The sequence below is a fragment of the Scyliorhinus torazame genome, chromosome 1 (genome assembly GCF_047496885.1).
Source record: "Scyliorhinus torazame isolate Kashiwa2021f chromosome 1, sScyTor2.1, whole genome shotgun sequence".
Lineage (NCBI taxonomy): Eukaryota > Metazoa > Chordata > Chondrichthyes > Carcharhiniformes > Scyliorhinidae > Scyliorhinus > Scyliorhinus torazame.
Genome location: NC_092707.1, coordinates 224,161,417 through 224,175,750, shown reverse-complemented (window position 1 = coordinate 224,175,750; position 14,334 = coordinate 224,161,417). Strand labels below are relative to the sequence as shown.

Genomic DNA, 14,334 nt, shown 5'->3' with positions numbered 1-14,334 from the left:
TGTGTGGTGCTTTGTTGAGTGCCTTCGGAAAGTCCTTATTTTCAAATCTATCTTGCTCAACAACAGTCTGTTACCTCACTAAAGAATGTAACCAAGTCAGCCAGGCACAATTTACTCTTTAACAAATGTATTCTGCTTATACTTGATTAACTCATGCCTTTTCAAGATAGTTTCTGAAAGCTTGCCACTATTGATGTTCGACTGACAGCCCTACAGTTTCCTGGTTTATCCCACTCCCCCTTTTCAGTTCATAGCCAAATAAAGTCCCTAGTGTGGGCGGGATTTGCCCGAGTTTGGCAGCTAAACGTTCCAGGTTTTAGATGTTTCAGGCGGGATAGAGGGGGATGTAAAAGGGGAGGCGGAGTTGCGCTACTTGTTCAGGAGAGTATCACAGCTATACAGCGAGAGGACACCTCAGAGGGCAGTGAGGCTATATGGGTAGAGATCAGGAATAAGAAGGGTGCAGTCACAATGTTGGGGGTATACTACAGGCCTCCCAACAGCCAGCGGGAGATAGAGGAGCAGATAGGTAGACAGATTTTGGAAAAGAGTAAAAACAACAGGGTTGTGGTGATGGGAGACTTCAACTTCCCCAATATTGACTGGGACTCACTTAGTGCCAGGGGCTTAGACGGGGCAGAGTTTGTAAGGAGCATCCAGGAGGGCTTCTTAAAACAATATGTAAACAGTCCAACTAGGGAAGAGGCGGTACTGGACCTGGTATTGGGGAATGAGCCCGGCCAGGTGGTAGATGTTTCAGTAGGGGAGCATTTCGGTAACAGTGACCACAATTCAGTAAGTTTTAAAGTACTGGTGGACAAGGATAAGAGTGGTCCGAGGATGAATGTGCTAAATTGGGGGAAGGCTAATTATAACAATATTAGGCGGGAACTGAAGAGCATAGATTGGGGGCGGATGTTTGAGGGCAAATCAACATCTGACATGTGGGAGGCTTTCAAGTGTCAGTTGATAGGAATACAGGACAGGCATGTTCCTGTGAGGAAGAAAGACAAATACGGCAATTTTCGGGAACCTTGGATGACGAATGATATTGTAGGCCTCGTCAAAAAGAAAAAGGAGGCATTTGTCAGGGCTAAAAGGCTGGGAACAGACGAAGCCTGTGTGGCATATAAGGAAAGTAGGAAGGAACTTAAGCAGGGAGTCAGGAGGGCTAGAAGGGGTCATGAAAAGTCATTGGCAAATAGGGTTAAGGAAAATCCCAAGGCTTTTTACACTTACATAAAAAGCAAGAGGGTAGCCAGGGAAAGGGTTGGCCCACTGAAGGATAGGCAAGGGAATCTATGTGTGGAGCCAGAGGAAATGGGCGAGGTACTAAATGAATACTTTGCATCAGTATTCACCAAAGAGAAGGAATTGGTAGATGTTGAGTCTGGAGAAGGGGGTGTAGATAGCCTGGGTCACATTGTGATCCAAAAAGACGAGGTGTTGGGTGTCTTAAAAAATATTAAGGTAGATAAGTCCCCAGGGCCGGATGGGATCTACCCCAGAATACTGAAGGAGGCTGGAGAGGAAATTGCTGAGGCCTTGACAGAAATCTTTGGATCCTCGCTGTCTTCAGGGGATGTCCCGGAGGACTGGAGAATAGCCAATGTTGTTCCTCTGTTTAAGAAGGGTGGCAGGGATAATCCCGGGAACTACAGGCCGGTGAGCCTTACTTCAGTGGTAGGGAAATTACTGGAGAGAATTCTTCGAGACAGGATCTACTCCCATTTGGAAGCAAATGGACGTATTAGTGAGAGGCAGCACGGTTTTGTGAAGGGGAGGTCGTGTCTCACTAACTTGATAGAGTTTTTCGAGGAGGTCACTAAGATGATTGATGCAGGTAGGGCAGTAGATGTTGTCTATATGGACTTCAGTAAGGCCTTTGACAAGGTCCCTCATGGTAGACTAGTACAAAAGGTGAAGTCACACGGGATCAGGGGTGAACTGGCAAGGTGGATACAGAACTGGCTAGGCCATAGAAGGCAGAGGGTAGCAATGGAGGGATGCTTTTCTAATTGGAGGGCTGTGACCAGTGGTGTTCCACAGGGATCAGTGCTGGGACCTTTGCTCTTTGTAGTATATATAAATGATTTGGAGGAAAATGTAACTGGTCTGATTAGTAAGTTTGCAGACGACACAAAGGTTGGTGGAATTGCGGATAGCGATGAGGACTGTCTGAGGATACAGCAGGATTTAGATTGTCTGGAGACTTGGGCGGAGAGATGGCAGATGGAGTTTAACCTGGACAAATGTGAGGTAATGCATTTTGGAAGGGCTAATGCAGGTAGGGAATATACAGTGAATGGTAGAACCCTCAAGAGTATTGAAAGTCAAAGAGATCTAGGAGTACAGGTCCACAGATCACTGAAAGGGGCTACACAGGTGGAGAAGGTAGTCAAGAAGGCATACGGCATGCTTGCCTTCATTGGCCGGGGCATTGAGTATAAGAATTGGCAAGTCATGTTGCAGCTGTATAGAACCTTAGTTAGGCCACACTTGGAGTATAGTGTTCAATTCTGGTCGCCACACTACCAGAAGGATGTGGAGGCTTTAGAGAGGGTGCAGAAGAGATTTACCAGAATGTTGCCTGGTATGGAGGGCATAAGCTATGAGGAGCGATTGAATAAACTCGGTTTGTTCTCACTGGAACGAAGGAGGTTGAGGGGCGACCTGATAGAGGTATACAAAATTATGAGGGGCATAGACAGAGTGGATAGTCAGAGGCTTTTCCCCAGGGTAGAGGGGTCAATTACTAGGGGGCATAGGTTTAAGGTGAGAGGGGCAAAGTTTAGAGTAGATGTACGAGGCAAGTTTTTTACGCAGAGGGTAGTGGGTGCCTGGAACTCACTACCGGAGGAGGTAGTGGAGGCAGGGACGATAGGGACATTTAAGGGGCATCTTGACAAATATATGAATAGGATGGGAATAGAAGGATACGGACCCAGGAAGTGTAGAAGATTGTAGTTTAGTCGGGCAGTATGGTCGGCACGGGCTTGGAGGGCCGAAGGGCCTGTTCCTGTGCTGTACATTTCTTTGTTCTTTGTTCTTTGTTGTTTTGAGTCTTGAAGTGATATTAATTTTGCAGATTTGCCATTATGCTGTGAACAAATGAAGGAGTGTAGTTACTTTCAATTTGGACAATCACTACATAAATACTTCCTCCATGTTCCATATACATAAAGGAATATTGTTCAATTAAGGTTTATTCTATTAATAAATCTCTAATGTATGCATTTTCTGAAATGTTCAGTGAAACCAATTATAGATATGCTTCGAACTGTTTTGACCATTATATACCTTTATACCTTTTCAAAAGTGATTTTGTTTCCTCATAAGCAATTATGCAACATTGATCTAGGGTGAAAAGGAAATAGTACTATGTGGAAGTTGTAAACGGACTGTATGGAAAGGCACACATTAGAATAATCCATGGTAGTCTTGAAAGAACTAGTGTCCTCAAAAATATAGCATATGAACCTCGCTGGTGCTAAATCATTAACCATGCTGTGTAGCGATTTTAAAAGGAATGAGAAGTGCTGAATTTTGTATAATTTTCATAAATCATGAATTTGTATTATATTTACTTTGAATTTTAAAAATTACGTAGAGGGAAACAGTCTGGTTTTGAGCCATAAATGGAATCGGCACAGTGGTTAGCACTGATGCCTCAGCGCTCGAGACCCTGGTTCGAATCTGACCTTGGGTGATCTGGGAGTTTGCACATTCTCCCGGTGGGTTTCCTACGGGTGCTCCGGTTTCCTCCGGGTGCTCCAGTTTCCTCCCACAGTCCAAAAATGTGCAGGTAGGTGGATTGGCCATGCTAAATTGCCCCTCAGTATTCAATGGTTAAGTGGGGTTACTGGGGAGTGAGCCTAGTTTGGGTACTCTTTTAGGGGTTGGTGCATATTCGATGGGCTGTATGGCTTCCTTCTGCACTGTGGGGATTACATGAATTGACAATGGATTTATTTATAAGGAGTAAAAATGATTTGGCATGGTGGCACAATGGTTAGCATTGCTGCCTACGGCGCTGAGGACCCAGGTTAGAATCCCAGACCTGGGTCACTGGATCAATGTTTCCATGAATCCTGAGCTTTGCTGTCCCATCGGTACAGTCATTGTGTCACTAATTCCTACAGATTAATGGTTATAACTGAGGCAGCTCCTAAAATCATCACTAAAATTAAAGTGCACTGAGCACTAAAAAAATTACAGTAATTTGAAAATATACTTGAAAAAAGAAACAATTTCAAAGTTAAGGAGATGGAGTAGAAGTGGAGAACTAACTGGATAGCTCTGTTAACTAATCAGAAGTGACATTTTCAGCCAAATTACCTCATTCTTATTTGAGCAAGGATGTGGTGGCATTGGAGGCAGTTCAGAGGAGGTTCACCAGATTGATTCCAGGCATGGAAAGGTTGACGAATGAGGAGAGATTAAGCAGTTTGGGTTTATACTTGCTGGAGTTTAGAAAGATGAGAGGGGATCTGATCGAGGTACATAAAATACTAAAAGGATTGATAAAGTAAACGTAGACCAAATGTTCCCCCTTGTTGGGCCATCTAGAATGAGAGGTCACAGATATAGGTTGAGAAGCAGAGCTTTAGAACTGAGATGAGGAGAAACTACTCGCAGAGGGTGGTGAATTTGTAGAACTCAGTGCCCCATAGTTCAGTGGAATCTGAGTCATTGAATGGTTTCAAGACGGAGGTAGAGATACTGTGTGGTGTCTGCGTGGGTTTCCTCCGGGTGCTCCGGTTTCCTCCCACTGTCCAAAGATGTGCGGGTTAGGTGGATTGGCCATGCTAAATTGTCCTTGGTGTCCAAAATTGCCCTTAGTGTTGGGAGGGGTTACTGGGTAATGGGGATTGGTGGGGTTACTGGGTAATGGGGTAGGGTGGAGGTGTGGGCTTGGGTAGGGTGCAGACTCGATGGGCTGAATGGCCTCCTTCTGCACTGTAAATTCTGTGATTTAAAGAAAAAGGATTAAAGGGATATGGGGAACAGGCAGGGAGGTAGACTGACTTGAGACCAGGAAGAGGTCAGCCATGATCTGATTGAATAGCGGAGCAGGCTGGAAGGGCTGAATTGCCGACTTCTGCTCCTAATTCCTTTGTTCTTATTCTGTGGTTATGATTCTGATAGAATATATTACAGTGCAGTGCAACAAATGGGCTGCATGCCACCAACATTCCCGAAAGATGTGCATGTACATATCCACGCAACAATCATGACTCTACCAAGTAGCACAATAAACAGACCGTGCAAACAAAAGTGCAAGATGTATTTTTTTTGCACTGGTAGTTTTGAGAAAGTGGTGTGTTATACTTGCATTGCTTTCTCATTTACATTCCTAATGATCCCGATGCCCATGAAATGGATACAATAATACCATCTACAACCCAAGAGTAAATGGAGCCCTGCTACTACTGGCATGAGGGAAATAAAGTGTATGTTACTAACTGTCGCTAGCAGTGAGGGTGACATGCCTTGCTGTTGATTGTAGCTTTTAAATATACGGGTATCTACAGTATCAGATCGTTGTGTTTTGGATGGCATTTCGATTATTTTAAGCAGCTGATCGCTGCAAACCCGTATTAAGATAATGTAAACAATTAGCCACAAGTTCACATCCTTTACTTGTCGTCTTATCAAATCTGGGCAATGGCTTATATTTAAGATACGATATCTTATGTTTTACTTTACAGGCAGGGGAGACTGGACTTTCTGCTTGTATCGAACTCTGTGTGAGAGCACTACGCATGGAATCAAATGAAAGTCCCACAGTGAAGACATCAATTTGCAAGACAGTATCATGCTTGTTACCTGATTATTTAGAGGTCAGACGTGCATGCCAGCTGACCGAATTCCTGCTGGAACCTACAGTGGAAGCTTATTATGCTGTTGAGACATTATACAACCAGCCAGATCAGAAATATGATGATGAAAACGGTCCGATCCCTAACTCACTGAGATGCGAACTCTTACTTGTTTTAAAAACACATTGGCCCTTTGATCCTGAATTTTGGGATTGGAAGACTCTCAAACGCCATTGTCTTGCATTAATGGGAGAGGAAGCATCCATTGTGTCTTCCATAGATGAACTTAACGACAGTGACCTCTTTGATGAAAACAGTGAAAGCCATCTTGAAGTTGCTACAAAAGAACATACGCTGAATGGACTTCCTAAATTTTACAGTGACGTGATAAAAGTACAAAAGACTTCGTCTGAAGAAATTGGAATGAAGGAAAAAGGTAAATTTGCGAAAGGTGTGGTATCTGCCAGATTTAAAAATTGGCAGGCCTATATGCAGTATTGTGTATTGTGTGACCGAGAGTTTCTGGGACACCGCATTATCCGTCATGCTCAAACGCACATGAAGGAGGGAAACTATTATTGCCCGATATGTGCCAAAAGTTTTAAGAAAAAGGAGATTTTTGTTCCACATGTTACATTTCACATTAAGCAATCTTGTAAAGAACGACTAGCTTCTATCAAACCAAAAAGGAGAGTTGGAAGACCTCCTAAGAACATGAGCGACAGTATTGTAGGGAAAAAGCTGGCTGAAATAGACACGCAGGAACATCGTCCAATTAAAAGAAACAGTCTATACAGTGAGGATTTTGTAGTCTTCAGTGATAGTGATGGCTCTGATGATGAAGGCAAAGACAAATCTTACAAACCTGCAGTCATGACTACACAAAAAGTAGACTGCACTGAAGATCATAACTGTCCTGTAACTATCTGTGCCAAAACCTTTAAGTATTTTAAAAACTTAATTGCACATGTGAAAGGTCATGGTAATGATGAAGAAGCAAATAAGTTTCTTAAAATGCAGAGTAATAAAGTTGTTTGTCAGTATTGTAGGAGACGCTTTGTCAGTGTTTCTCACCTTAATGAACATTTGCAAATCCATTGTGGCCCTAAACCCTATGTCTGTATACAGCTGGAGTGTAATGCAAGCTTTGGTACATACTCTGAATTGGTAGGACACAGGAAAGAACATGTACTGTTCAAAGCTAAATGCATGTTTCAGAATTGTGGAAGAATCTTTACTGAGTCTTATTTGTTATATGATCATGAGGCACAGCATTACCACACTTCCTCATATTCTTGCAAATTCTCAAACTGTGGAAACATTTACTACTCCCAGAGTGAATTGCAAAAGCACGAAGTTGATCACGTCACACATGCTTGTGTGAAAATTGAAGTTGAAAATAGTTCACATTTTGAAACAAGCCAGCTTGATCCAAATAGAGCTGATCAGATTAACCAATTATTACAAATAAAGATGGAAGATGAACCATGTAGTCAGCCTGACACTTACCAGAATGGCTTTGCTATTGATTGTGTTGCAAGTGAAACTATTGAATCCAAATCTACCATGTCAGAAGAACTAAATGCCTTGCCATACAGCAGAGAACAGAGTCACCTTCCAAAGGACACATACTTTGGTGTAACTGTGAAGAGTGAAGAAGAGAATAGTATGAGTCTGACTCATGGTGTTTTACCAAAAACAACGTTTAAAGGAGAGGATACTCTTACTGCAGAAACCAAACCAAGTGAAGCAACAAAAGCAGTCCAAATGTTTAGCTGTAAGGTTGCTGGCTGTAATCGAAGCTATACTTCATCACGTAGTGTCAGCAAACATGTCAAGGCTACCCATCCTGAGTACTATGAAACACTGAAAAAACAACGGAGCACATCAAAAATCCAACGGGTTAGAAATCCTTTGAAATGTCAAAATCAGGAAGACCCTCCGAACCCATTGTGTGTTTCAAATGAGGAAAGCTTAAGTATGACACCTGAAAGCACCTTGGACACAGGTGCTATTTATCAGCAACTCGTTCCCAGTGTTTTAACTGTTGAAAACGAAAATGTATCACAATCCAGGAGGAAAAAGCACACACACAATAAGCGTGCAAAATGGCCTGCAATCATCAAAGGTGACAAATTTATCTGCAGTAGGTGCTACAGGGAATTTACCAATCCCAAATCTCTTGGTGGTCATTTATCACGGCGCGCCATCTGTAAACCTTATGATAAAAAGGAAAGTTCTTCAGTTGTGGAGCAGAAGGATGGACAGGCTTTATGCAAAACAGAAAAGATTCTTTCACCAAATGCATTCATCCCTCAGGGACCTGAACCTCCTTGTGTCCCAGATACATTCTTGACTGGTGAAACATTCCTTCAATCATTGGAAATGGGAGACAGTGCAGCTTCATTTGCTGTTCATGAGCTTTTTCCACCAACACAGGAGAATAACTATAGTTCTGCTTTATTTGATCCAAGCAAGACTCCCCAGGTCACTGGAACATTTGAGACTGAAATAATTGAGCAGGCCTTTCAACCCAGTTGTGGGATGAGTACTGTGGAGGACAGTGCCACCAACATAACTATATCACAGGGGCTAACAACTGTGTGTAGCCCAGGGTCGTTTGTGGCTGGTGAAGACATGTCACTCAACGCTGAGGTTCCACAAATGTTAGATGTTACTAAAGGCTCAGGTGCCTATTCATCTTGTGAGCCCTTGCAGCAGACACTAGAATCCAATTTTTGTTCGGGAACAGGTTTTGTTGGTAATGAGATTCACCCTCAAAATTTGGAAAGCAGCTGTGAGCCAACTATATTTTTTACAAATGGCACTCTTGCAGAGATTGATAGCAATCATAATTCATCTCACTCTGAAGACCCCAAGACATTAGATATAAGCATAGCCGAACTTTTGTTGGGCTTGCAAAATCTAAATTTGGAATATGATGAGAAGCTTTACAGAAGTGGTGCACTATGCCCTACCTCAAGTTCAGGGGCACCTACTGCTTCTATGAACACCTTGACACACACACCAATGAGTAATTGTACCAATAGTCCAAACCTAATCAATCAGTGTTTGACAGATACACAAACAAATACATCGCTGCAGGCTGCTGAAAATGACAAAGAACTGAAAGTGAATCTTATTAAACCATTTATCTGTCAGGAAGGTGGATGTATCTATAGTGCAATGACTAAAGATGCTCTGACCAATCATTATGTCAAGGTTCATCAGTACTCTAAGGAGCAGATAATGGAAATGAAGATGTATCAGACTAGATTTGCTCCATTTCGATGCCACGTTCCTAACTGCCAGAAAACATTTACAAGGAACTCTAACCTCCGAGCCCACTACCAGTCAATGCATCAGGTAACACGGGAGGAGCTAGTCAAACTGAGAATTAAAAGAGCATACTGCAGAAAATCCGAGGGTCATTATAAAGCTATGGATACTGTATTACCAATGCAGGAAATCATTTCACAACCCAGAATGAATGGGTCACAGGAGAAACAATCCACAGAACGGCATAAATTGGAGCCAGTAACTGCAGGACCTAATGAGATTAATTCAGAAATTAGTCTCCATTTGCACAGCGCTCAAAATGCAAAGACTATACTGTATAATCAAGGAATGCCACAGAATAGTTCAGTGGTGCTGGCAGGCCTGCAGGATTGCTCAGCATTGCCAGCACAACTCCAAAATGATTTGGCCCAATCAGTAATGCCACAGGATGCTTTGGTGCCAGCACCAGGGCCTCGGGATACCCCATTGCTCCTGGCAAGGCCTCAGGGTGCTTCTTTGTTGGCAGTTGAACTGCACAGTGGCCTTGTGCCATCAGCAGGGTTGCAGGCTGTCTCACCACTACTGGCATGGCCACAGGATGTGTTGTTGCAATCAGTGAGGCCCCAAAATATATCACCAATATCAGAGGTGCTGCAGGATGTGTCTCTGCTGCCAGTAGTGCAGCAATGTGTAACACCGCTACCAGCAATTCCACAGTCTATCTTACTTCCAGAGGCTCAGGGTATTTTGCCACTAGTGTCAGGACCACTAAATATCTCACTACTATCAGCAGGGCTGCAGGATGTCTCAATTATATCTTTAGGCCCACAGGTTATCTCAGAAGTAGCATTCAAGTCAGCAGATAGCTCACTAATAGCACCAGGGGTGCAGGACACCTCGCCAGTGGCAGCAGGACCGCAGGGCACTTCAGTGGCAGCAGGGTCACAGTACGCCTCGCCAGTGGGAGCAGGGCTGGAGAGCGCATCGCCAGTGACATCAGGGCCGGAGGGCACCGTGCCAGTAACAGCAGGGCAGGAGGGCTACTCGCCAGTGTCAGCAAGGCCTCTGGGCGCCTCGCCAGTAGCATCAGGGCCGCTGGGTGCCTCGCCAGTGGCAGCAGGGCCACTGTGCACCTCGCCAGTAGCAGCAGGGCCACTGGGTGCCTTGCCAGTGGCAGCAGGGCCTCTGGGCACCTCGCCAGTGGCAGCTGGGCCTCTGGGTGCCTTGCCAGTGGCAGCTGGGCCTCTGGGCGCCTTGCCAGTGGCAGCAAGGCCTCTGGGCGCCTCGCCAGTGGCAGCAGGGCATCTGGGCGCCTCGCCAGTGGCAGCAGGGCATTTGGGCGCCTCGCCGGTGGCAGCCGGGCCGCTGGGCCCCTCGCCAGTGGCAGCCGGGCTGCTGGGCCCCTCGCCAGTGGTAGCAGGGCCGCTGGGCCCCTCGCCAGTGGTAGCAGGGCCGCTGGGCCCCTCGCCAGTGGTAGCAGGGCCGCTGGGCACCTCACCAGTGGCAGCGGGGCCGCTGGGCCCCTCGCCAGTGGCAGCGGGGCCGCAGGACGCCTCGCCAGTGGCAGCAGGGTCACTGGGCCCCTCGCCAGTGGCAGCAGGGTCGCTGGGCCCCTCACCAGTGGCAGCAGGGCCGCTGGGCCCCTCGCCAGTGGCAGCAGGGCCGCAGGACGCCTCGCCAGTGGCAGCTGGGCCGCTGGGCCCCTCGCCAGTGGCAACAGGGCCGCTGAGCCCCTCGCCAGTGGCTGCAGGGTTGCAATGGGGCTCGCCAGTGGCTGCTGGGTTGCAATGGGGCTCGCCAGTGGCAACAGCGCCACAGGGTAGCTCACCATCAGCAGAACCACAAGAGGGATATGTACATGAAAAAAGAACAAGTGAGTCCTCCTTAGACCAACAAAGACCAGAAGACGTGTTGCTGCATCAGAAGGATGCGTCAGTGCAGAGAAGGAAAAGTGAAAATTTAAAGCAAGCTAATAAAGATGCAGGTACAGAGAAGCTTACTAAGATGCCAGGAGAAAGGAAGTGCAGGAAATCAATTACAAAAATAAGAAACGAATGTGACATTAATAAATTTCACAAACCTTACAGGTGTGTCCACAAGGGTTGCTCTGCAGCTTTCGCTATTCAGCAAAACCTAATACTGCATTATCGAGCTGTGCACCAGTCTGACCAACACTTACTTCACACACAGATCAAACAAGAAACCACCAAAAATGTCAATGTCCAAGTCCGTGAGTTCCGATGTCAGCTTGATGATTGCTGTAGAATTTTCCAAGGTCTCACTGACCTAATTAAACACTATTCTGAACTTCATAATCTCACTTTAGATGAAATGGGGAAAATATTATCTTCCACCAGTGAGGGAAAGTTTCATTGTGACCAGGTTGATTGTGTGTCTTCATTTACAGTTTTCTGGAGTTTTATTAAGCACCTTCTGATAGCTCATGGCTTAGATGTGGAAAGTCAGCAAAATGATATGGATGCGACTTGTTTTAAATGTGATTGTGAAGGCTGTGATCGGACCTATGCAACTCGGTCTAACCTTTTACGACACATCTTTACAAAGCACAGAGAACTTCATCAATCTCATTTGATGAGACCCAGAAGAATCATAACAGACCAAGAAAACATTCCGAGAACAGCCAATCAGGATGATCTGTCTGACGAAAATAGTTATTTAGGTCCTGACGAAGTTAGTGAAAATGAAGACATCATAAGTCAGAGTAAACCTAGACCAGTATCAAGGGAATGTTTCACATCAGATAGCAAAATTATGAAAAGTAGTGAAATTGATGGTAATAAGTCTTGCAGCTCTAGAAAAGTTGCTAAATATACTCTTAAAAGTAAGGCCCAAGCCGTGGCCATATGTAGCAACAAGTCTTTGAGAGAGCAATATCCATGTATGTTTCAGAATTGTTCATCAGTGGTCACCAGTGAACGCAGTCTAGTAAAACATTATAGGATTCATCACAAAATTTCCAATACATTTGTAAGTCAGTACCACAGTCATCTGGTAACTTGCAGGAAATCTGTGAGTATGCAAGGCAAAGCAGCAACTGAGTATGTCATCAATCATGAAGAAGGATTGGTGGAGAATGCTGTCAATGCAGCAGTGATTCAACAGCAAACCGAGCTAAGTGAAACTTTCAGTAAAAAACTTGAAAATGATGACTCGTTTAAGACTGCTGAAGAATTTTCAGAATTGTTTCATGCTAAACTGATTGATGCCAGTGCTTCCGCTTGCATTCAAACTGAACTGGAGGAGACTGTGGAGATGATTGCTGAGAGTAAAGTTACCGATGTAAATAACTATCAGTCTTGTAAGAAAAGGTCAAACGGTCACCTGACTCTCTCAGATACCGAAAAAGAATGCATGCAGAGTAAAAAGAAAAGGAATTTAATAATGGAAAATCCTGAGCAGCTGTCGGAAGTCAATTCAGTCCGGACTCTCGATGCGAAAGAAGCTTCTACTCCACAGCACAACCCATGTCCACACAAGGCTCACCATCAAAAACCTTTTGACTTTAGTACATTTAAACCCATGGGATTTGAATTCTCATTCTTAAAATTCCTTGAAGAATCTGCTCTGAAACAGAAGAAAAAAGCTTTGGCTAATAAAGGTCCATCACACATTCTTACTGATAAAAGGGCAGATCATGGGTTAGTCTCATCAAGTGTAGTGTTAGGTGACAAGGACAGCTCACCAGCAAGCCACCCTGTTATAGATGACAAAACTTTAAGAGTTCCTGTTGACCATACCAAACAGTCAACTGCGGATAGATTGAGTATGGGACGTATCGAACATCAAGCCCTTACTAACTTTGCTACTCCCTTGTCTCTCCACATTCTTAAGAACATAAAAATAATACTGGACAAGTCACACTCCGATTGCTTTGAGCTTGCTGAGAAGCAACTTCAGCATATGCAACCCACAGTGGTGCTTAGTCGAGTAAAAGTAGACTTCAATATGCTGGCTCAAGTTAAAAGTGTAAAGGAAAGAATTGCTGTAAAGAGTACATAACTCTGTAACATCTATTGTATATATCGAAGTAAGTAATGGGTTATTAATAGCTGTAATTTGCTTTCATTTGGTTCTTGCTAGTAATCAAACCAAATGGATGCCTTGTACATTTTAACAAAAGCATGTTTGTAAATGTCTAGTTTTTTTAGTTTTTTTTTTTTAAAAACAAAAACTAATATGGCAATAGCCATGTCCAGTATATTCTACAGAATCCCTATGGGACAAAATTGTGGCACAGAACAATTGCTCTGTTTATGTAAAACAAATATGATAATCTGATGTCATACAGTTGTATATGGAGGAGGGACTAGCCTGATCTGATTGACTGTTATGGAGGTATGTACATTCTGTTATTGACGGTAGATCAGCATTGCTGAAGCATGCTGCTAAAGATGCTGTGCGATATAGCTTGAACTGTACTTTTATCATTGTCTATATATTTAAAGAGATTGTATCCCGGTTACTACAAATTCTATCTAGTCCCAATCCATAAGCATAAAATTCTTTACAACATTGGACATCAGCATAATAAAAACATCTTGCAAAGATCCAAATTGTTTTTATTTGTTTCATTAACCAAATTATGCCAAGGTTTGCCATCATTTTTGGCATAACTTTGGAAATAATACTTGAATCGTATTTGTTTTTGGAGTGGGGAGGAGGAAACATGTAGATGTTTTGTATATAATGCATTATGTGTACTCTATGGGATACTCTCTCTCCTTGCAACTCCCCTTGAGAGTTTTAAGAACAAGCTCCAGCTAAACAATGTATTATATCTAGGCTCTTTAACCTTTTTATAAAGTATCTAGTGAAGAAAGAATTGCTTTTAAATAAATTCCTATTGAGAGATGGAATATTTTTCCTATGATGAAAACAAAGGCAATGTTGGTACTGAGCCCCTCATTTATACGGTCAATACTATACTGTTGAAAATGTTTTAAAATACACTAAAGACATTTGATAGTTAAAGCTTAGTACATAATTTAAGTGAGTGCTGAAGACTAGATATGCAGTTATTTATATACTGACAACTGTTATGTGAAAAGGATGAATTCAGTTAAAGATTAAAGTTCAGATTTTCAAATGTTTCTCTGCAATGGGACCTGATCAGTTGATCTTCTCTGAGCGCTGCCGTATATACACAGTTTTAATGCTCTAGAGCTTTGGTAATGAACTGTGTACATTTGAAGTTAATTGTTTTGCTTCTGAA

General features: G+C 43.6%; 1 protein-coding gene across 5 annotated transcripts in view; it reads left to right on the top strand.

The window, feature by feature from the left end:
* LOC140419086 (zinc finger protein 292-like) overlaps positions 1-13,669 on the top strand; it is a 277,845-nt gene extending 264,176 nt beyond the window's left edge. For all 5 annotated transcript variants that reach the window (XM_072502855.1, XM_072502854.1, XM_072502860.1 and 2 more), the window contains one exon: positions 5,712-13,669. In XM_072502855.1, the coding sequence (XP_072358956.1) occupies positions 5,712-13,121 (7,410 nt within the window). In that variant the 3' untranslated portion in view covers positions 13,122-13,669. The remainder of the gene's footprint in view (positions 1-5,711) is intronic.
* Positions 13,670-14,334: the final 665 nt, after the last annotated feature.